Source organism: Drosophila kikkawai, chromosome 3L, assembly GCF_030179895.1.
Source record: "Drosophila kikkawai strain 14028-0561.14 chromosome 3L, DkikHiC1v2, whole genome shotgun sequence".
Classification (NCBI taxonomy): domain Eukaryota; kingdom Metazoa; phylum Arthropoda; class Insecta; order Diptera; family Drosophilidae; genus Drosophila; species Drosophila kikkawai.
In genome coordinates, this window is record NC_091730.1 from 20,662,954 (window position 1) to 20,687,114 (window position 24,161).

Here is a 24,161-nt window from a genome sequence, read left to right on the forward strand (position 1 = left end):
GATTCAAAGACCTAAAATTATTTAAAACTAATACAATATAACTGTGTAAATGTAGCTTAAAATTAGTTGAAATATTTTAATTGACAATAAAGTCTGCTCAAATAGTTCTTAACCCACATTATTTGATAAGATAATAAACTAAAGTTCAAATTCATATTTTCTCCGTATTTTCTCTGTATTTTCTTGCCGTGTGATCGCTGCTCCTACGACAAAGAAAGGAAAGGCCCGACCGGACCCGATAAGACGCCGATCGGAGAGGCAAAAGCACCCGAGAGAGCTTCGCGTCGTCTGGGATCGGAGATCCCGCGTCACATATGCTGCCGGTCTATAAATTGGGGCGTCCAGACACACGCAGACTCAGTCGCAGAGCGTACCAGACCAGACCACGACCACAGCTACGATCATCTCGAGCGTCGCCCCTTGCCGTTCCGCAGGCCAAAAATAAACCAAAGTCATCGCACCGTCGAATTAAATCGAAAAAAGTCTGCAAAAAATAGAAAATACATTTCCATCTGCCAGCGTATCGATTCAGTGTCAAGTGGAAGCTGCGTAGTTGCCCGTTAGGAAAATTGTCAGGCCAAAACATCTTTCATGTCTTGCCAAAATCTTAGCTGCGTTCAGGCCAACGACGTAAACAGCTGCCGCCGCACTCGCCAAGCGGCGATGTCAGCACTTTAACGCAACGATAATACACACACACACACACACACAAATCCACCGGATAGTAAAAAAATATCGGGAAGAAAATAAAAACAGAAAAAAAAAATTAATAACTCATCGCAGAGAGTCATTCGGGAGTGGAACAACTTTTCGGAGGCAAACAAAAACTTGAAAAAATTGATTTCCTTAGCCTTTTGCCAGCACCAACTGCATGGGTAAAGTTATGAGAGTGAATTCGTTACCGCCGCCCGCCCACAACTGCCACGCCCACGCCCGCTCCAAGCAACAACAGCAGCATAGGGAAAAACAATTGAAATTGAAGAAAATCGAAATCTATTTTATGTTCAGCAATTTGTGCAAGAGAAAAACTTTAACGGAGTATAATTTATTGACACTAAACCGAAGCCCGGAAAGTGAGTGAATTGCCGCAGTGCAACCGCAGCACAGAGTGACAGTGATTATTTAGAGTTGAACATAAATTCTACAGAAAAATATTTAGTAATATATTACTTAAAAATAAATACACAACCATAAATAGCACCGGAAATACTTGACTTTAGTTAGAGATTTTTAACAGCGGAGCGTGGGCGGTCAGCGGATCAAGGATACCTGGAAATAGAGGTGAGTGTATATATTTAAGGGAGATCTTAACAATAAGGAAGTGTTGTAAATCTTGAAATTATAATTAGGGTAATTACATAAATGTGCAAAGTATTTGCATACATTTTTTAATGATATGTTAGCTGCCCTTTTAGAGAGTTTTTTAGAGGAAGCATGACTACGAAAAATATTCACTTAGATCAGGGGAAACCCACTGACTTAAGTTTCTTAACTTAATCTAAAATAATAATAATACATATACTACAAATTATATAGAATTTCTTATGGTAAAATTATGCTTTTAACAATTATTCTGGAAAACTTTTAGAGAAACAAGGAACCTAAAATCTACATAATATCCAAATATTCCCACATCATTTTTAATGGGCTTTTTATGCTGGTCCCCCTCCATTAGCCACAATTTCTATTTTAAGATAATATACAGCTTATTAATTAGCTATATAATCAATATACGTCAGCTTTCTTTGTTCGCTCACTTTAGTTAATGGAAAATACAAAATCTCTGTCGAATTTTCTCCCATAATTAAAGGAGCCATAATACAGTAATAACACGCTTCATGCCTGCGCACAATAAGAAGATCAATTACGCCTCAATTGGCGGTTAATTAAACTGCCTATATGTTTGGGACCGGCGGTTCGCACTCCCACAATAAAGTAATATGCATTTTAAGCAGCAGTTTAATAAACATGTTAATTGCAAAACGGTTTAATCGCCACGAAACGGGGAAAAAACAAAAGCTGCCCCCATGGAATGCAACTGAGAAAGACGTGTGAAACTTGCATTAATTACTCTTAAATTACTAGCCTACAGAAGAAGGCAAACTATTTCCCTATTTCCTTAAGAAAATCCCCAAAATAACCTTGACCTTATTAGCTTGAGTGATTCACGCGAGAGTTGTCAACTGCGGAATGCTTATCAAGTGACTTCCTAATAGTAACAGGCAATTAATGCCAGCGGCGTCTTAATTAATTTGAAAAGCTCATCTGTTGGGTTATTTTTTGTTGCCCCCTCGTTTATTTAAACATTTATTGACCTAGTCTGTGGCGATTTGATTACGAGCCGTGGTTTCTGCGAATCTATACGCATATACTCATGCATATTCAAACCAAATCTGCCGGTCATCTAACCTGAGGAGATCTGAGATTTCCAGAGAAAGGGATTAGACCTGGACACACTTTATGCATTGTTTGCGGATTCCAGCCCCCCAAGATGACCTGCAACTTGTCTCAATTACCATGGATGTGCGACAATGTGAACGACGGCCGGCGTTTAAATTAGATGTTTTGTATTTCAAATTTATTCAAGCTTTTATTATTATTGTATTTTATTATTCTTGTTGTTGTTGCTAGTGCTCCTCACACGTATGGAGCAGATAAGTTTGGTCAATGGCTCAGGCCGGAGACTCGCAGATTCGGAGACCCAGACTCAGTTGCTATTTGGACACGCGACGTTTTGGTTGTAGGAAAGTTTCTGTCGCGCCGCCGTTGGTCGTTAATGCTGATCGCCCGCGAAGATACAATTGATCCCAATATAAGCCGCTGAACCGTCAATTTGCAAAAGTGTCCGCTAGCCACAATTCGAAAATGCGGCTGATTGTCAAGTTCAAGCAAAAGAGAAACTGATCGATCCCAGACAGTGGTTAAATCTATTGAAATTGTGATATTGTGTTAATTAGTAAAGAAAGCAAAGTGATTAAAAATATTATATATATAACAAGTGTGATATAAGATAATTAGAGATTAAAGTAAGTTGGAAAGTCATAAGGAGTATATTTAAATTTATACAGAAATTTAAAGAAGAATATAGCTCTTTTTTCATAGCTTTTATGCTGAGAAATTGTTTTAGTTACTTAATAAAATATATATTTTACTTTATCTCATAAAACTAAAACTAAACTATTTTTTTAAAATGAATTCTATTGAGGTTTGCAGTGTTTTGTGTTCGTTTAGTGTTATCTTTAGGCAATTATTGGTTTTACAATTGCAAATTGCTTACCTTTCAGTATTTCGTTTAAAATTCTTTGCTTATGTGCAACTTAAACTTGAAGAAACAATGTATATATCATTATCCAACTAAGAAGTAAATTTCGTTTCAAAGTAAGCTATCAGTGTTTGCATTCAGACATGTTTGTATATTTATTTTCCGATTTTAATTAGGTTTGTGAACCCATTTCGGGAATCACTATATACGCAGAGCTTCGCTTCGATTCAGATTTCGCTATTCCCGATAAGCGTCGCTCGAATCAGAACTCACTCTCGATTTTCTTTCGCTGTGATTGAATTTGTTTGTAAACAAATAGCGCCGTTCAGGGTTCGGGCTTTATGGTCAGTCGCAAAGTGACACAAATCGAGGGCCTCGCTGCAATTGAATTGGAATTGTAAATTGAAATTCATATTTCGCCACTGCCACTGCACTGTGGCCGCGCAGCTCAATTAATCAGAGATCTTTGACGCTTCTTCGACGTGCCGCACCAGATGTTTCTAGTTTAAATAATCGGTTCAATGTCTTTGCGTTCCGGGCTCTGGGGCTTTGGGCTCTGGGCTGAGATGGGAAAACATCACGATTCTCGTTTGGTAATTAAAGATTGCCATAAGCAATTTAAGCCCAGATGTGAACTGTTAGATTTTTGATGATGTTGGACTTAAGGTCGCATTGTTTGTATTTTTTTGCTTATAAGTTAATTGCATTCTTTTCCCTTTGAGTCAATTGTGAAAACTATCATCCGGGATAAAAAATTCTTAAATAGTAATCTTACACAGAAACCTATGGGAATATTTCAGTCGAAAGAGTACATAACTAAGCGATATCCCTAGTTTTATAATTTTTAAACTGCAGGTTATGGGTTTCCCCTATTTATTATTTATACGGATTTATAGTTCTAATTTATTTTTCTATTTTAAAAATCCCTACCACAAAAATATAAATTTGTTTTATTTCTTTCTCCTCAAAAATTACAAATTTAACTTAGTTTAATAAATAGTTCATTGCAAAATAGGTTCAACTTTCTTACAGATTTTTATTTAAGCTCTCTCAAAAAAATACTGGAAAACAAATGTTTGTTATATTTTTAAATGCATGGGTTCTGGATTAAATCTTGCACTTATAATTATTACAGTAATTAATACAGGTTAAGAATTTAAACTTTTAATAACAGTAAATATTAAACTTCCTTAAAAATGCAGGAAATTCTGGGCAAACAAATTTATTTCCATATTTTTTTTACTTAAAAGTTTATTTTATATCTTTATTTACTTAACATAATTATTATCTTCCCCCCACAGTATCAATTAACCGCCGATCAAAATGGTTGGAGTTGCGGCAGACGCCTCCCAGGCGAACCAGCTGTCCTCGGCAAAGAATCCCATGATCAAGTACATGCTCAAGACCCGGGAGAACCATGCCCGTGAGCAGGATCAGGACTACTCGCATGTCTTCCGCCGGAAGACGCGTTTTGAGATGTTCCGGCTATCCGCCATCGCCATGGCCATTGAGTTTGCCTACGCGGCGGAGACGAGCTTCGTGTCCCCGATCCTTCTGCAGATCGGCGTGGATCACAAGCACATGTCCATGACCTGGGGACTGTCTCCCTTGATCGGATTCTTTGTGTCTCCGTTACTGGGAAGTATTAGCGATCGGTGCAAGCTTCGTTGGGGTCGTCGACGACCCATCATTTCCATATTATCCTTTGGAATCTTGTGTGGCTTAATCCTGGTGCCATATGGCAAGGATCTGGGAGTGCTGCTGGGCGATGTGGGCTACAACTACTCGGATACAGCCCTAAATATCACCTCCAGCTTTAGCGACGGAGCAGTAGCTGCCTTGGTATCGAGTAAAAGCGACACTGGACCATCGGCCTCCGACTTTAAGTTTGCCGTGATCCTTACGATTCTGGGAATGGTTCTGCTGGACTTCGACGCGGACACCTGCCAGACCCCGGCTCGCACCTATCTGCTGGATATGTGTGTGCCCGAGGAGCAGCCGAAGGCGATGACCATGTTTGCGCTGTTTGCAGGATTTGGAGGAACTATTGGTTATGCCATCGGAGGCGTTGACTGGGAGACGACGCACATCGGCACTTTTATGGGCGGAAATATACCAACTGTATTCACCCTGGTGACCATTATATTTGTGATTTGCTACCTGATTACGGTGACCACCTTCAAGGAGATTCCCCTGCCCCTCATCGAGCAGGACGAGCTGCTGCGACCGCTTTCCGAGGCGGCCATCAAGCGGGAGCTGAAGAAGAACAACAATGCCATCTACTACATCCAGGAGACCACTCAGCTGGAGCTCCAGATGGGGGCGGATGATCCCAAGCGGGTGGAGGCGTTGCAGGGAAGCTATCAGAACGGCTACTCGCCGGCTTTGGCCAAGCAGAGCATGGCCCAGGATGCAGAGCTGCAGTCCAGTGCCGAGCCACCGGTCTCCCTGAAGTCCTACCTGAAGAGCATCTTCATTATGCCCTACTCGATGCGAATGCTGGCCCTGACCAATCTCTTTTGCTGGATGGGCCATGTCACCTACTGCCTGTACTTTACGGACTTTGTGGGCGAGGCAGTGTTCCATGGGGATCCCACAGCTCCTCCCAATTCGGAGGCAGCTCAGAATTACGAGGAGGGCGTCCGTTTCGGCTGCTGGGGCATGGCCATATACGCCTTCTCCTGCTCCATCTACTCGCTGTCTGTGACGAAGCTGATGAAGTGGTTTGGGTAAGTCGCAAAAATAAGCATTAAGCTTATTAATACTTAAATATTTAATATTTTGAAAACCTTTTTAGTAGAAATGCAATTTTAATTAATTTTGAATTAAAAGATTTTCGATTTGTAGGCTCAGAATTAGGTTCTTGGCCTGACTTGGTATTTTATAGCTAAGAAAACCCTAAGAAAATAATTTATACAGAATGACTTGTGGTTTCTTGTAAGAAATTTAAATTATTTCAATGTCTAACAAACTGGTTTTTATAGCCTTGACAATGTTTAGTTTAACTTACTAAAAGCCAGGGCTATATTCTTTAAAAGCGGATATAAATTAAAATCTAAATATATTAGATTAAGCTTGAACTCATTTTCTTTTTGATGCTTCAATTTATTATATAAATTAAGTACATAGTTTCTTTATATAAAATATATTTCTTATATTTATTTTTGTATATATTCTTTATATATTAAATAAAATAACTCATTGCAACGTGACCCCTGTAATTTGTGCCTATTCTCAACTCGTTATAAAAAATTAGAATTTAGTAATATGATTATTAAGTTTGTTAATCATTTATACTTATTTTAATATTATTTTCTTAAAATCCACAATATTTCAGAACAAAGGCAGTGTATATAAGTGGCATGATCTACTACGGCATTGGCATGCTGGTCCTGGGCTTGTGGCCCACGAAATGGGGTGTCTTGCTGTTCAGTACCTCGGCGGGTATTCTCTATGGAACAATATTTACGGTGCCTTTTATTCTGGTGGCCAACTACCATGCCAAAAATTGTGTAAGTAAAAAATCGAAAATCGAAAACATTTGTGATTTCTGACATAATTTGATTCTTTTTTTTTTCGTGCCCACAGTTCATTGTGAAAAATGGCGAGACTGTGCCATTGAAACAGGCCCGGGGTCTGGGCACCGATGTGGCCATTATCAGCAGCATGGTCTTTATTGCCCAGCTGATTGTGTCGCTCTCCGTGGGACCACTCGTCTCCTGGATGGACACCACCTGTGCCGTGCTCTATGCTTCCACCTTCCTCTCCTTCTTGGCAGCAATTTCGGCCATGTTTGTGCTATATGTCTAAAGAGATTGATTAATACGCCGATTTCATACATGAATTTTACGTAGCCTAATACTTAGCTAGCTTTGTATCTTTGCCTACTTTCTGGCAGTATCTGCGACTGCACTCATAATGTTGTGGCATACTTTAAGGATTGTAATTGCCTAAGAAAATGATTTTTTTTAACCACAGAAAGACAATAAATATTTGAAAACGATAAAGCGAAGCTTATTTTTGCGTTTAATGAAAATATATTATTATTGACCCAATTGAACAGCAAAGAAATATATTAAAAATACATTTAGACAAATTTTAACTAGCTTTGTTATGCAGAATTTATATTTATATTATAAATAAGTTTCCCTAACTGACCCCATTCTCATTTCTTGGCCATTTAAAAATACCTATTTTTCTCAAGACAAAGAGCTGAAGGGCGGATATTAGTTTTTACGCTCGTGTGTGGCATTCAAATGCAACTTTTAATTTCCTCAAGTGCAATTTTTTCCCAGATGCTGCCAATTTCCTCCTCAGCAGCTGCACATGCCACCCCTCGTCGCTCCCCTCGGGCATTCTTTTAGGTGTCAGAAACACATTTCCGTTGTCGCCAGAGTGATAAATAGCATTTAATAATTTTCCGTGCGCTGAGCTCAGGTTTATAGTGCGAATGAAGCAATTAAATCTTCCATCTTAAACCAGCTAAGACGGCAATGACAAGTGAAAAGGCAAACGACAATGGGTATATAAACAATAATAGAGGAATAAGTACAAAAAATACATAGCTTCTTGACTGCCAGAGTGGTAAGATGAGCGCTAGAGGATGCCTTGGCAAAACTAAAGAAAATAAGACAAACCACGCATGCAATCGCAATAGAAAAGCCATGAAAAGTGGAAATGGACGACAAAAGCAAAGTTCTCATCAAATTGAAAATAAATTCCCAAACGACAAGTAGTGAGCAAAGTATCGGCTTTAAAAACTTTGACAATCACACACGGCGTATGCGTAATGCGAGACCCTGTGAGCACGCCTCGTTTTCCACCGCCCCCGCGCACCACTCTACTAAAGCGCAAACAAATTGGGTTTATCGGCGGCTACAAATCTACAGGAAGCACACAATCATTCATCATAAGACCCAAACCCAACTCTGTCCCTTTCCCGGCGAGCACTAAAAAATATTTACATTTGTCTTGAGCTCATTTCGCAATCCGAGCCAGCAATCGCTAGGGGTTTGCCAGCAAATCAACAAGCCACGTCGGGTACTGGGAACAGGGTACTGGGTGCGGGTGTATGTAATAAGCCGAAATGCAAAAGCCGTCGCAAATCAACAAAGGTAAATTCATTTCAGATTTGATTTTCGGGGCTTCTGGAAAAAGGGAAACACGTGCACCGTTTATCCCACCCCCCCGCACTCGGTTTGTCTTGGGATACAGAGATACATGTATCTTCTGGGACTTTTGACGCTGACGATCTGTGACGTAAGTCCGCCATCTCATGCGTGCCGGAAGTGCAGACCCCAACCTGTCTCTGGCTCTGTCTCTCTCTCTCTCTGAATACTCCAACTCTATATAAGTAAAGTGCCGAGGCGAAAGCCAGAGCATATGCATTAGCATTGTTTACCTGCGGACGAGGATTGCCAATGAAATGGGAGGCTAAGCCGCTGACAAGCGTGCAGGAAATTGCTGAGGCACCTTCCTAACTTAACACTTTGAAAAAAAAAATGCACTTTTAATACCTTTTATAGCTTATAAAATGTATAATAATATTTTAAAATTACTTGGCAGTACAAGACATATGATTTTATTTGATTTAGAGAAGTTTAAATTGATTTTTAATCAGTTAATGACATTAAAAACAGGATTTTAAGTTAAAATAACACAACTGCAGTTCCTAGTGCATCTCTAGTTTTCGAAATAGCAGCTTAGCGACAGTCTGCACGGGAAGTCGTCGAGATATTTATTGCTTGGCTCACACACAGCGGTTCACTAACCTCCAGATGGGCAGCTATCACAATTTATTGGGTTTCGGGAAGCGTTGGGCTAAGACCCCGACGCCCCCGATGGTGAGCCTTCAGTCAACACGCTTGACACCTTTGGCCCGGGCGCCTTCAATCATAATTTATATGCAAATTATTTTGGTACAATTTTTTCCCACCAGAGACGCTTAACTTTTAACTCTTTTGGTGATGCTGCCGCTGCCGCTGCCGCCCTCTAGCCCTTCTCGTTACATTTTCTTTCTGCTGCCGGAAGCGTGCCGCCATTTTATAAACATTTCAGTGAAATAAAAATGGCAGTCCAAGCAGCGGAAGAAGGAGTCAAGCTGGAAGAGAAGTGCGATGTGGGGGAGTGGAGAAAAAATAAATGGTTTAAGGGTTTCCGCCAGCTCCACCGAAGTGATGGCATGTCAAGCCGGGCGACATGTGCAATAAAAGGGAAATAATATGCAAATGCAATTATAAGCAACTGGCTGCGATATGAGCAAGGCATCCTCATTTGGTTCCGCATTCGCGTCAGCTCCAGCGTCAGCTTGATGTGGCTGCTGGAACTGGGACTCAAGCTGAAGTCAAGCGCAAAAAAACCGCAAAAAAGTTTTGCATTTTTTGTTTGGCGCATTTTCAGTTAACTTAATTTTCATAGCATAAACAAGAAGCGGGGCAAAAAACTGCTCGAGAGTAATTTGATTGAAATTTGAATATATGAATTTGCATTGTGTATTGTTGCTTCGGCAAAGTCGATTAATTCACGGAATTCTCATGGGTTTATTGAGGTGATAAAATTGATGAGACAGTTCCAGGAAAGGATGATAAAAATTATATTGCAAAGCATTCAAAATAGATGCGAGAAAGCAGAAAATACAAAATTATTCAATCTTAAATATAACTTTTAATAATGTATTGAAAATAAATATGTTTGATATGCACGGATCATTATTTTAAAGTTGTAAAAAATTGAAAAGTTTCCAATAATTAAATCACTTTTCCCTGCTCTTCACACCTCTAATAAATTCCTGCAACACTTACACTTTAAATTGCAGCTGCAGGATGCCTAATAGAATGCTTCGATAAAGTTTTGCTAGGAAATCAGAGAAACTAACACGAGCCATAAATTAAGAAGGCGACATTTCCAGCAGAAGCAGCATTCGTGCCCGTTTGATGTGAAACTTTTGCTGGTGCGGGCCGAAAATCCGGACGTGGCCAGCAGCATGTCCTCGCTGCCCGTGGCCCCTGGCTCGGACTTGTGTCCGGACGGACGTTCGCCCCGACTGTCCGACTGTCCGACGGGCTGCCAGCCTGCCAGGCTGCCTGCCTGATACATGAAATGTAATAAATTTCGTTATCTATGCATTATTTATGTCGTAATTTGGTATTTTAGCCCAAAACAGAAAAATGAAAAGCGTCGAGCAATGGCTGGCAGGACGTCCATGTCCGCATCCAGGACCCTGGCTAGGACCAGGACAGCCCTGGCATCGGGTCAACATTACACATTTTCACTAGCTCTGTGAGGCTAGTGCCTGTGTGAAGACGCATAAATTACACTTGCAGCCCGGCCGCACTTGTGATGTGTGCAAAATATATGTATATATATATATTTTAAATGAAATTTTTCGCCACGTCCAATGAAATTTGTTCCACTCACCCCCTCCTGCGTCCTGTGGTTAAGCGCTGCTAAATTGGCCTGACCACCAGTGCCCCCTATCTCCGTACAGCAACAGGATGGATGGAAAAAACACTGCCGCTTCAATCAACTTTATAGCCAAATCTTAATATGCTCGCAACATCAAAAGGTCGGCCTCCCGACTCGCATAAAAAGTAATATAACTGATAGCTGAATAAATTAAAATTTATTTGATGTTCCATCAATCTGCATAAGCCTCGATGTAAATTCGAAATTGTTTGCATCGATCTCGGGGGAGGTCAAAGGTTAGCTGAGCCACAATTAATTTGTTGTTTATGCCAAAGAGATGGGCTCGATTATTTGCCCGCCTCTATATTTACTTGTGGCCTTGGCCCAGTTGTTGTCCTTAAGGCAAAGGATGAGCGAGATGAGTGCACTTCCCTCGCACTGGCTGACATTTAGAAAGCCAATTGATTTTGGCACTTTCTTGGCATTGTTTATTTTACTTATTGAGTGTCTAAGATATGCATTTGCCACAAGCACACACTCACATACATACTACCATTTGTTCTTGGGAAGGACGAACCTTCCTGGGGGGCGGCATAAGCCATGAGCTGGCCAGGAGCAGAGCTTATACTCTGCATGTGTGTAAAAGCGGTGTGAGGAAAATTGCATGAAAATTTTATTGGAATTTCTAGATGTTTTATATGGCAACGCTCTTACATGACTGCCTGCCACCGCCTGAGCCTCAGCCAGAGCCTCGGCATGTGTGCTGGCAGTGGCAGTGGCGTAGGGATATATAAAGGGGTATTTGGCATATGGAAAATTTACATTTACTAAATAAAATGTGATAAAAATGAAGAGTTTTTACTTATCAATTTGATGAAGAAAAATATTAAAGTAAACCTTATGGTAATTTCTCCCAATATTCTTATTTATTTCTTATTCATAAATATAAATAAAACAATTATAATATTTTTTTACAATTATTTATAATTTTTATCCCTTTAGAACCCCATAAGAAACCCCCTTCTCACTGCCACCCCCTTCCTGTTGCTGTGTCTGCCGTTGTCTTTGGCTGCTTCGGGGTGCTGGTAGCAGCAGCTACTTGAATTTCGCCTCAGATGCACTTACGCAATGTTTTTCCAACATAAATTGCATTTTCTACTATTGTCAACGTGGCGTATGAATAACTTTTGCAAATAACAACAACTCCGGCAGCAGGCTCAGGCAGTGGGGGGCTGGAAACTCGGTTATTGGAGCTACACAGACATGCAATCGAAGTGCATAAACACTTGTCGCTGTGTGCGAGTGAGCTAGAGGGTGTCTGTGTATGTGTAACGGGGGTGTGCGTTGTAATTTAAGTAAGTACATGATCTTTAAATATATGTAGAGGTCCGTGGTCTGTGGCAACATCAAAAGGGCAGATTGCTGCTGGAGATGCAGCTGCACCTCGGGTTTTTCTTCCCTTCTTTTTTTATAGAGTTTGTGTTGTTTTTGTTGGGGATTTTCCTTTCAGCTGTGCGGATGCTACGGAGAGTACTTCTCAAAATGCATTTAACTCACTTTGTCATAGCCCGTAAATTTGAAATGTCATGGCGACTGTCGACTGGCATACAACCTTGTGGCTTTCATTTGACATGGCACACACATGCCGGCGAGGTGCGGGCCAAAGTAGACAGAAAATATATAGAGAGAAAGTCCAGTTCCAGCTCCGATTCTCCGGGTCTGAGACTGCCTCCTCCGCCTGTTGCTTGCCTGCCCCCCCGGAATCTCCCAGAGTCTCTATCCCCGGTAAGTACATGAGGGGGGCGTGGCCCAAATCCGAAGGACACAAAAAAATGCTGTACACACACAGAGTGTAGAAAAGAAATAAAGGCAAGCTGAAAACGAAAACTGGACAGTCAAAAGTCAGTCAGTGACAGCAACGTCGGGGACATTTAAAAGCCAAAAGGCTGATAAATGAAAAAGTTGAAATGTGAAATGCAATGCGAAATGTGCTTGCCCTTAGTCTATTTCCCAACTCTCGTCGTCCGTCGCTGCCACTCCCCGCCTGCCATGCAAATGCTCTTCACAGTTTTTAAATCAGAAATGTAATTTAAACTTGCTGCCGGGCAGCACGAGGCCAGTGATAAAAAATTAAAATAATATGCGTTGTGGCCAAAATTGTTGCGGGCCATTTAAAGCGTTCTCTTTGTAGCTTAATATTCCGTTTAACGTTGCCAAGCTTAATTGTATTTAAGTTGAGGAAAGACTTTTGAGGTGGATTTTATTGGACTGCAAAAGGGTTTTTTATTATTTAAATATAATGCTAGAGTAGTCTCTTTAATATCTCAAACGCACAACTCAGACTCCTTTCAATTTGCTCTTCACTGCCGATCATTTTTTTAAATCCCACTCGCACCTAGCGCACCTATAGCTGACCGCAAATAAATTATTTCTTATCAAACCGAACTGGCCGCAAAAGTTTTTTGTCTGCACTTTTTCCCCCATCCATCTGCAGTTTCTTTGCCAGTCGGTTCTTTTCCTTTTTTGTCACACGATAATTTGTAGAAGCCTGTCGTCGTGGCCGTAAATTGTCTTTGGCAGGCGGGCTGTCTGCTGCTTTTCCCTTGGCCGGGGTCAGTCTCAGTTTTAGTCTCGGTCTATGCCAAAAGTTTTTTGGGGCCAAAAGACGTTGGAAAATGCGGGTGGCGGTGAGGAAGCGGAGATCGGGGAGCGGGAAACGGGCATCCTGGGGTCAAATCAACAAGCAATTGTTGCAGATAAAACACGTTTCAGCAGCTCTCTCCTGCCGGGCTGCGTGGTCAAAGATTTCAGCTCAAAAAGTTTTAATTCCATAAAAACAAACTGCAGTCGAACTCCAGCAAGGGCTTAGGGTTAGGTCAAGATAACTTAAAGGTCGGAGGAGTTTATAAAACAATGGCTATAATGGTGTGGCATCTAACAAGGTTTTTAATTAATATAAAAATAAATACGAAACATTCTTCATATTTATGGAATTTTTGTAGCAAAATATTTGTTGTGTCTTTTTGAATAATTTAGAGTCATTATTATTAAATTAATTATCACAATGAAACTTTAATTTTTTATTAAATATTTCATAGTGTTCACATAAAAGCTTATAAAGCTTAAAATTCTACGCTTAGCAGATGTCGCAACACATTTACCAGGACAGCTTGCGTTATCCTTGAAACTTACACAAATGCAAAGCTTTTATCCGAAGCTTAAGGCTTTACTATTGCCTTATCTTTTCCAGAGCTTATTTGAGATTTTTTTAAAGGGTTCTTAAATGTATTCCATAGGTTTAAAATCTTTATAAAATAAAATTGTAAGTAAAACTCGTTAAGTTCTTTAAATTTAGTTAATAAGGAAGTATGGGTTTTAAACTAGCGTTTAATACAAAGAAAAATAATAGTTTAATATCTAGACAATTCATTTATAAAATAGTGAAAGATACGGAAAATTGTCAGCCATAAGTTTTTCCCAAAAAAAGTTGCCATTTTATTTTATCTACGCTTAGAACCTTTACACATTGTAGAGAGTGTAGAGAGACATTACAGTTGTAAAGTAATCAGAATGAATCGAAGTACAGAAAGATCGAAGTACATGTAAAATATCCTTGCATGACACAGTTATTTCTTAAACAAAATTAGAACTAACAATTAGAAAGGTATAAGTTCCACCGGCTTAAGACCAACCTAAGGGGATTTTTATGAAAATTATTTTAAGGCCTTATTTACAAACTTGACAATCTTTATAATTTCTGTTAACCCCAAACATTATAAATAAATAAAACTAAGTCCCTACAAATTATTTTAAGCATTAATCCCTTTATTAAAGTTATATTATTCGTTTAGTCTTTCGCTGTTTATAACATATCGCTTCAAGTAATAAAACTTTGCATAGTTAGAGGGCATTTAGAAGGCGACCGCCCCTCAAGCCCTCAAAAATGACTGACAGCCCAAGGCGAGACTCTGAATGCAGAGGAAAATGCGCTGGAAAATCATTAGACGCGACTGGCATTTGGTTTTTCCCTTTTTCGCCACCGTTTTGGTGTTCTTTGTCGTTGTTTTTGCCACTAATTGAAATGCTTCATTTATCAAGCTGCCATTGATGCCAAAGCCGCAATGGCAGTTCCTCCCACTGTGTACCCACTGTACAGTGCAGTCTGCCTTCTGCTGCAGCTGCTCGAAAAAACTGAAGTTACTCCTGCTTCTTCTCCGAATTTGGCCGCAACGCGAGTTTTCCCCGAGTTTTCCCTTCGTTTAGCAGTTAGCAGTTTCATTTACTATTTGCTCGCTTTTTGTTTTTTATTTCGAGGCGACGCCATGCGAGGGGCGCTTTGCAATTTCCTCTCGGCGCAAAGAGACAAAAGAAAAATTGTAATGAAATTCGAAACTGCAACGGCAAACAGCGATGACGAGTGCCAGCGAAATAATGGATGAATGGGATGCGAATGTGAATGGATGATGATGAGAGGTTCGCTTAGAAATGTCATCTAAAATTTAAGCGAGTGAAAGGCGAAAAAGTCATAGTCAGGAGCTATGCATACGGTATGATGCGGCGGCCGACCTAGCCTTGATTTTTGTATCTCTGATTCTCGTTGGGGAAAATGCAACTGAATATTCATTTCATTTCCATATTGATACAGCTATCGATGGCTGCAAATAATTTTATTTCGTTTTTAGCTTCTGGTTGGTTGGTTTCGAGTGCCATAAATTATCCGCACCGAGTTACACATCATCATTATCACCACCAACGGCACTCTATTCCACACACACACATGCAGGCCACATCCCCAGTGTGAGTGCTATCATTATAATCGTCAAATATTTGTATATGCTTGAGCAATATCCTGTGAAAATGCAAAGAGCATGAAATTTAAATACAACGCCGGCAAATGGAAAAAGGCAGCTGCCTGGCTGTGTCTGTGTGTGTGTGTCATAGCTCTTCTAGGGTTTATACATAATATAATATAATGTGTAGCTGTGTTTGCAGCAACTGTCAACCTTTGTCACTCAATTTGCTTGTGAAATACTAATCCAGTTAGGGGCATTCGAGCTATGCTGCCTGGTTTAATCAGTGAAAATGAGCAGAGACAGCCAGCGGAAACGTGTGCGTGTGACTGCAAAATTCCATTTCCGGTTGCCAACCAGCTCCTCCGGCCTCCCCGGCCACTGCCTACGCAATTAACAAAGCTAAGCTGCGCTAAAAAATAACAATAACAATCGCAAATATACATACACGGAGGATGTGAGTGTGGCCTCGTGAGTTTATGATGACTACGCAATGAAATGAGGCCAACCAGAAACTCATTCAGCCATCAATCAATCAAAGCGCGCGCCTGGCTCCCTTTTCGCCTTTTCTCGTTCGCAGCTTGCTTTTATTATCATCGGTTCGGGGCGGGGGAGGGCCGGGAGGGAGGGATGGGGTCCTGTAGGGGGCCCAGCTCAAGTCTCATCATCATCCCGCATAGGCAAATCCCCGCACGCTCACAAAAGCTTGCCAAAGCAGCGCACAGTTTAATAAAATATTTATAAATTCTTCAAACGTAGCCCACGATATAACAACTCACTAGGGGTTGAGCCGGGTTCGCCGCTTGGACCCGCTTGGGGTCTTTTTCGCTTTTCCTTTCCTTTCTTCTTTTTTTTTACCCCACCAGCCTTTCCCCTTGCTTTTCCTTGCTTTTCCTCGCTTTCCCTCGCTGTTTTCCTGCCCCATGTTTTTGTTTGGTTAAGGCCAACCTGACCGCTGCTGTTCCTTGTTATTACACCAGCCTTTGTATTAGGTGTCCGCCGATATCGGATGTCGGTTCTCGTCTATTTTTAATATCCCAGCTCCCAGTTACCAGTTACCCAGTTCCCATCTAGCAGCTCCCATTTCCCAGAAATGTGTCAGTTTGCAGCCCTTCGAACGAACGTCAGTCTCAACTTAATTGAAAGTGATTAAATGCAAATGTATCCCATTAGAGCTGTGCTGTGCATTAGGGGAAATTATTGCCGGAATGCTTTTTTATTTATCTCGGTGATTTGAAAATGCTTTTAGTTTAGATGAAGGTTTTTCCTGTCCTTGGGGAACTTTTTTATTCCCACCTGAAAGATTGGGGTAGACTTGAATTTTTACTTTTCACAGATTTAGTTTCTGTGTGTTTTGTCATTTTTATTAGTCCTAATGTGTTATGGGTACTTCAGTTTGTATATTTTGTGTTGCAAGAATCTTTAAATATGTCAAAGGTAGTAAATCGTCTGCAACTATAGCTAATCATTTCTAAAATGAATTATTATATGGTAATGTTAAATTATTTCATAGTTTATTACAAGCTTAGGAAAAACTACTCCTTGGTGGGGGTGAGGCTAAAAAGCTTGAAGGACTTTCTGGACCGTCATCTGGCAACGCTGTCAACGCCCATAATCTGCAGAGAGCAACACTACGAAGCCGGTGTATATGGAGTGTGTGTGCCGCACACTCACGATGCGGCGGCCTCATCATTTGCTCGTTTTATATTTCAACGCCAGGTCGGGACTTGGGACTGACTGTTCCCGGGGCAAGGCCCATTACGCCACTACGGCAGCGGCATTACGGCGGTATACACACGCCTCCACCGGCATACTAAGCAGCCGCATCATCATTAACACTACGGCGTCGCCGGCGACATCGGCCCAAACTATGTAGCCGAAGCCGGAGCTGGCGATGGAGCTTTCCCTGTGGCTGCCTGGCTTACACACCTTTGTTGCCTCTGCTGCGAGCGGCATAAATTAATAAAAATTTCATGTGCCAAATAATTACAATTAACATGAGTTCTTAATTAAGAGCTCGACGCAGCTTTGGCCCCCTCCATTACCGTGATGTTGTTGCTGCTGCTGCTTATGCTGCTGCTGCTTATGCTGCTGCTGCTGATGTTGCTGTTGTGGTTGTTGCTGTTGCTGTAATCATTTGCTGTCGTCCTTGTTGCCGTTAATAGGCTCGTTCATTTGCCCCTTCCTACTGCTCTGCCTCTGCCATCCTCCTCCTTGTCGTTTTGGCCAGGACCTCACCTCACCTTTAATGCAATACAACACACTCGGCTGCGCTCGGTGCGGTTCGTTAAATCGTCTCGGCTGGTGTTGTTGTTCTTGTTGCTGCCGCTGCTGCTGCTGCTGCCAGCTGCTTTATTGCCGGTGTTGTTCTTGTTGTTGCCAAGAAAACAAAGGCGTAGTCCGCCGAAGGGTTTGAGCCAACTTATAAAAGGGGTATTGTGTTGGTCAACAACAGAAACTAAAATGGTCAAAACAAATAAAGTTCAGGGGGGACACGCTTAGTGAGTTTGGGTCACTAAAAAGTTTTGGGAATTATAAAAGATCATGTTATTTAAATAAGGAAAAATTGTATTATAAATTTCTATAAAACTAATATGCCAAACCATATATAACCATTTTATTCTATATATTTCCCATCCCCCTTCTACGACCCTGTTTTGTTTTTGCTACTGGCTGCTTAATTTTCTGCCTGCCATCTTTTTTTGCGCAAATTAAGTGTCGATATTTTATGCCCTGTTCGTTTAATTAAAAATGCCAAAGGTTAACGCATGCGGCCCTCGACTCGTCGCCCTTCTAACCCCTGACGACACCCCCCTTATTCAGTCGTCGCTGCTCCTGCTTAACCCCTCGCTGCCTCTCATTGCCTCCTGGTCGACCCCATCACTCGATGCTGGCGTTTATGAATTTTATTTATTTTAAGCACATAACTTTACTCGGCTTTGTGGAGTACAATCTTGTTACTGGCTCTTGCTTTGGGAATTCCGTTGTTGCTTTTGTTGCAGTTTTAAGCAGCTTAGGGAAAAGGGTTAATCAAAGTCAGAGAAAGACCAGGCAGAGGGACAAGGGGCAAGGGGGAGCGAAACAGTGGCACTCTGTAAATTAACCCATCAAAGCTATAGGCTTATTTATTGTAGCTCTCAAATAAAAACTCGTATAATTTTTTGTTAAAAGCCACAAAAATGTAAACTTTGTTGTACAGAGAGAAAATGAACTAATCTAAAGGGAGGAAAAAACCTTGTTTGAGATTCTATTAATATTCATTTTAAATTGTTAAATTTATTATTCTTCACATGCTTATATTATTTTCCCTCTGTGTATTCTCTCGTAAGCCAATTTGTTTATTTCCATTTTATTTCCCGCTTTCGTTACATGCTGGGTTAATGGACGCCAAGCTGAGAGGTACCACAGTGCGGCTACTTGATTTTTAATGCAAAGCCAAGGGAGAGGGGGAACCCGCAAAAGTTGCGTTTTTGAGTTGAGTTCATAAAAGTTTGACACAGGTTTATTAATAGCTGCTGGTCGTTGAGCTATGCCAGTTCCCTCCTCCTAAACTATTTTCGGGGGCTTTCACTCGGCAGCTGGAAATGAGTTTTGACAACTGGCAACTGCTCCGTGTGGCGTAATGAAGCCGGAAGTGACGCTCGTGTATAATAAAGCTGAGAGCGGTGGCGGCGTGCAGAAATCAGTTTTATTAGAGACAAAGTCAGAAGTCTCTGACTGAAAGTGCGAGGGGCTGAGGGTCCAGGTACATAATAAAGTTTTAAGAGCGCACATGCGGGCCTATATAATGCACGTCCTTAATGGGTATATGTACACTCACGTGGTGTCTTCTCAGTGTGTGTGTGTGTGTGTGTGTGTGTGTGAGTCACCCATAAAACTGTCCATTGCTCGGACGCTAAACCAGAGACTGTTCCTCCTGCTGATGGTCTTGCTACCGCTCCCGGTCCTGTCCCTGCTCCTGCTCCTAAATCTGAATGTGACGCTGACGATGATGAAAGATCAGACAACGCCCACACCTAACGCTGACTGACTGAAGGCTGAAGTGCATGCTGCAAAATAAAGCTGCCAGATGCGGTGTAAGATGTTCATCATGATGATGCTGCACTGCAAGAATAGGGATATATTAAGCCAACCAGAAAGGTCTGAAAATATATTTAAACTAAGTTAAAAATGTGTTTAAAAATATGCTCTAAATATTATAAGTTGAATTATTGAAGGGCTAACCCAATAAAAATGTCTTTAACTGTTATCCTTTGGAGAAATCCTTTTCCTATATCTACATATTTATTTTCCTTAGTTTCATTCAAGTTACTCGATAATTCCTATAACTTTTCCCCATGTGTAGGCACACTAAAGTGAGGCACAGTGCAAACACAAAGGACACAGGACCAACACCAGCTGTAGGGCAAGGGAATAGGAAGAAGGAGCAGCAGCAGGAGCATCGCCATCGCCATCGCCAGGACCCAGTGAAGACAGCCGACGGGCGAGAGTGAATGGCAGGCAAACACAGAAAAGGAAAAGCGGCGACTGCGAGATGTGAAATGAAGTGAACTGAAGCCAAAGCCAAAGCCACTGAGAGAGGGTCTGGACGGGGGATGTGGAGGTAGAATGTGAGATGAAGAGAGACAGAGGGAGGCAGGGACTCAGACTGGAGCTAGGCAACCTAGCGACCAAGTGACTGACATAAATATGTAAACAAATGTCAAAACGACACTGCCACAGATACAGCTACAGCTACAGATACAGATACGTTTACAGCTATGGCCACATCAAACTGGATGCAGGAGAGGATGCTAGGGATGCTAGGGATACTGGGGATGCTGGAGGAGGAAGGAGCTAAGAAATATTTGAATGGTGGTGCGGCTGTTATTGTTGTTCAAGTGGCGACGTTGACATTTTGTGTGCTCTATGAAAAATGCATGACAAACGGTCCCAGGCACGCATAGCCCAAAAAGTATGTTTGGGTTTTTGCGCTACCAAAGTGATAAAATGCCTGGAAATATGAGTAAAAACGCGCAAATAATTCAGGCAAACACGCACACATGCACAGAGTGTATCCTATATGCTATATGGGTTTACCTATATGGCATAGTTCCCGCTTAGAGGCGGGCAAACAAGCAAACAAAAACCATGGCGATGGCGATGGCGACATCTCACAGATGCCTGCAAGGAGGCAAGGCTTCCGAGGTTTCCATTTCGGCCGTGGCTGCTTGCTATTTCATATTTGAACAAGGTGAGGCTGTGCGTTTTAATGACGTCATAACTCAACACACAACATGGCTTGCAAGGGCCGCTAACCTGGCCCAAAAAGAGAGGGGTCTCCGCTCTCCCTGTGGCTCTCTCTGTGCTCTCCTCCTGTTTGCAGCTATCAGTTTCACAAAGCTCCAATCTGATTATCTCTCAGAGAGACACAGAGAGATTACTCTCTCTCTTCCACTCTCGAGGCATATCTCTCGTGCTCGCACTTTTCGCACCTGTACAACAATGCGTATGCTTGATATCTCGCACATATATATACGTACGTACATATGTAGGTTCGTTTGTTTACACAGCCATATATTAGTTTTTATTATGAGACACTTTTGATTTTTCACTTGATTTATTAATGAGAATTTATAGCCGACACGGGCGGGAAAAGGTCGGATGCATCTAATGAAAGCCAAGCAACGCTGCCTTTGCATATTTATAGTATGAATTTTAGGGGCAAAAGAATTATGATGCTGCTGCTGCCCTGGATATAGGGAACGTCTGGCTGTCTTATATATAGTAGTTTCCCTAGCCGGGGCAAGATAAGATAAATGGGAATTAGGTTTATATGTTTTATGTTTCCATTTTGAATATAACGTTTCATGCAACGTCGCTGCCAGTAGTAATTGCTTTGGCCTCAAAAAGGGGTTTAATTTAGAGAGGGACTTTGCTAAGATTTAAATGGTAATAAGACTGGGTAAATGTAATTTAAGAATACAATTTAAAACCTTCTTTATATACCTTTCAAATCATTAGTTTGGTAAGATCTAGTTAAGTATTGTTTAAATCAATGAAAACTAAATAAAAGTAAGGAATTTCTTTTAAAGTTCTTTTCATTCTTTGTTTAATTAATTTAAATTATTAAGATTTATGGATCATATTCATTAATAAACCCAGATAATGCTAAAGCTAAAGTAAATCCTTTACCTTATATTTTTAAATTAAATATACAATTAATCTCTAAGGTGTAATATTAGAATTTAAACCCTTTAAGTTTAATACAAAACAAATAATAAAACGTTTATTTTAAAGCATAAAATCCCATAAATAGTGCCAAAATAAATATAAAAATCAAAATTAAAGAAACGACCCCAACTTATCTGATTTCCACTTCAATTAAGCTTTATTTTCAAATTTTTAATTTCGAAAATCAACTCAGCAATAAGCATTTATTTGCATTGAACCAAAAGAGACCGCATTAGACTAATTGAACGGCGGTCGACTCAATCGCAAATCAAAGCTCAAACATTTTGATTTTAATAAATTAAAATGTGACCTCCTCCTGCTCCTCCTCCGCCTCCTTCTCCACCGGAAAAAAAGGAAATAAAACCGTTTGCGGCGGCACATCCTGTGGCCCCAACTCACCTGGCCAATTAATTAAGCCAAATGATTAGGCAAATGTGAATGCATATCGTGATTAGGGACGCAAAACCGCAAATTACATGGAAAAGGGAACGGTCAGGGTCGGAGGAGGCCGGTGTGTTGATTTTACAAAAGCCAAGGCGACGACGCCGCTTTGACAAAAAAATCCATTATGCTAATTTGTATAAGATCTTTGCCGCTGCTTCAAAGACGACGCCAGATATACAAAAGCAGATTTTGTGGTTCGCCTGCAATGAGGCGCAAAAAAGGAAAATATTATGCTCACACACACAGCATCCCGCCCAAAAAAAATACAAAAAAAAGGAAAATAAAACAACAACAAAAAAGAGGAGAATACAAAACAAGAGAAACAACAATGCTGATGGCAAGTGAATGTAAAAATGAAAGAAAAGGTCACGCACTGAAAGCTAAGCAGCATATAAAATGAAAATGGCGCATACACACACACACACACACAACACGCATACTCGCACAATAACAGTAAAAATAAAAATGGCAACCACAACAACAACAAAAACAAGAAACAACAACCTGCCTTCCCCATTTCCCTCCCCCGCCCCGAACCCCAGGCGCCCAACTAACACATGTATTTAACCTCAGATTAAGCGCAAAGCATACGCAGTGTGGGGAGTGGGTGGTGCTTTCCAGGGGGAGTTGGGGAGCACGGGTGTGCTGCCGAAATATAATGTTGCAACAAAAATTAAGTTGAGTGCGTGGTGCGTGGGAAATTGTTTTGTCGTAAGGTGTAAGGAAAATGCACACAAACAAACAAAGAGATGGAAATCTACAAAGCAAACAGAGGACGATTTCGGGCAGACACAAAAGCGCCAAAGGCACAACACAGAGAGAGAGAGAGTACCAGTGAGATCCAGAGAAAGAGAGGGGAAAAGCCAAAGAGAGAGCCAGGAAAACTCTGCAGCATCCTGGCTTACTCTCCCTCTTCCTCTCTCACTGCTTTTCAGAAAATTCCCGGGCAAACGCTTGCGCTGTAAGCTCTACATATTTTTCTTGTTGCTTTTGATTTTGCCTTTTCAAACATTAATAAGTGTTGCCATTTTCTGTTTTACTTTTTGCCTCTTGGATTTTTACTTTTTACTTGCTGGCGGTATTTTTGTTTTTGCTGTTGTTTTTCTTTGTTTTTTTGTTTTTCGCCTACCTGAGCTGGGCTTTGTGGTTTAAAAATTCATGCAGCACAGACGAAATTATGTATACGACCCCTTGCCCATGCCTGGCATGGGGGCAAAGTGTCCTGCTTGTTGTTGTTGCTGTTGTCGAAAGTTTTTCGGCAGGGCTAGAGCCAATTTTCACGCTAATGGCTCGTCAGCTGTCCAACAAAAATAACAACAGCAGGAGCAGCAGCAGCAGGCAGAAGGGCCGCGCCCATTACGCGATTTACTTGGGGATCTGAGCCAAGAACTCGGCAGAGGCAGCGAACTTCGGAGTGGTTGGCTTTTGGGCTCTGGGATCTGGGATCTGGGATCCGGGATCTGGCGGCACTTTAAAAATGCAAAATGCCAGAAAGGAAAACTAGCGGAAAGTTGGCTGTTTGTGTTTCTCTGGCCTGTGTGCTTGTGTGCGGGTCCTTTGCACACTAATAATTTAGTAAGAGGCAAAAAGGACGAAACATACGAAAAGTGAAAGAAACATTTGCACTTCCTGCTCTTTTTACAGCATTGAATATTGCTGGGCGGGTCACCAGGAGCACTAGCAGTAGCAGAAGCAACAAAAAAAAAAGAAAATGTGCCAACTAAAATGATATTTTTTCATCCATTTTGTTTTGCTCTCCATGCTTGTTTTCTTTTTTGTCTCCCTAGCTTTCCTTTTTTTTTTTTATTTTTGTTGTGTGCCATCTTTTGCTCCATTTACAAAGCTAAAAAAAAAAAATGTTGTTGTCGCCTACATTTCGTGTGCTATTCTATATATTTTGTTCTTTTTTCTTGCGCTTCTTCCTCGAGCTTTTTGTGCTGTGCACATGCATTTTTCACTATGTCCAGCTGCTAAGTGCGCGCAAAGGCGTTCATGTCCTTGCCACGCCCACCCATCAAGAGGCGGCAGCTGGCGCTGGCAATCCCGCT

General features: G+C 41.1%; 1 protein-coding gene across 1 annotated transcript; it reads left to right on the top strand.

The window, feature by feature from the left end:
* Positions 1 to 372: 372 nt before the first annotated feature.
* Slc45-1 (Solute carrier family 45 member 1) lies at positions 373 to 7,269 on the top strand. The gene is made up of 4 exons (XM_017173043.3): positions 373 to 1,281; positions 4,564 to 5,991; positions 6,600 to 6,774; positions 6,851 to 7,269. Exons 2-4 carry the CDS (start codon positions 4,586 to 4,588, stop codon positions 7,070 to 7,072), a joined length of 1,803 nt encoding a protein of 600 aa, XP_017028532.1. The 5' UTR covers positions 373 to 1,281; positions 4,564 to 4,585; the 3' UTR covers positions 7,073 to 7,269.
* Positions 7,270 to 24,161: the final 16,892 nt, after the last annotated feature.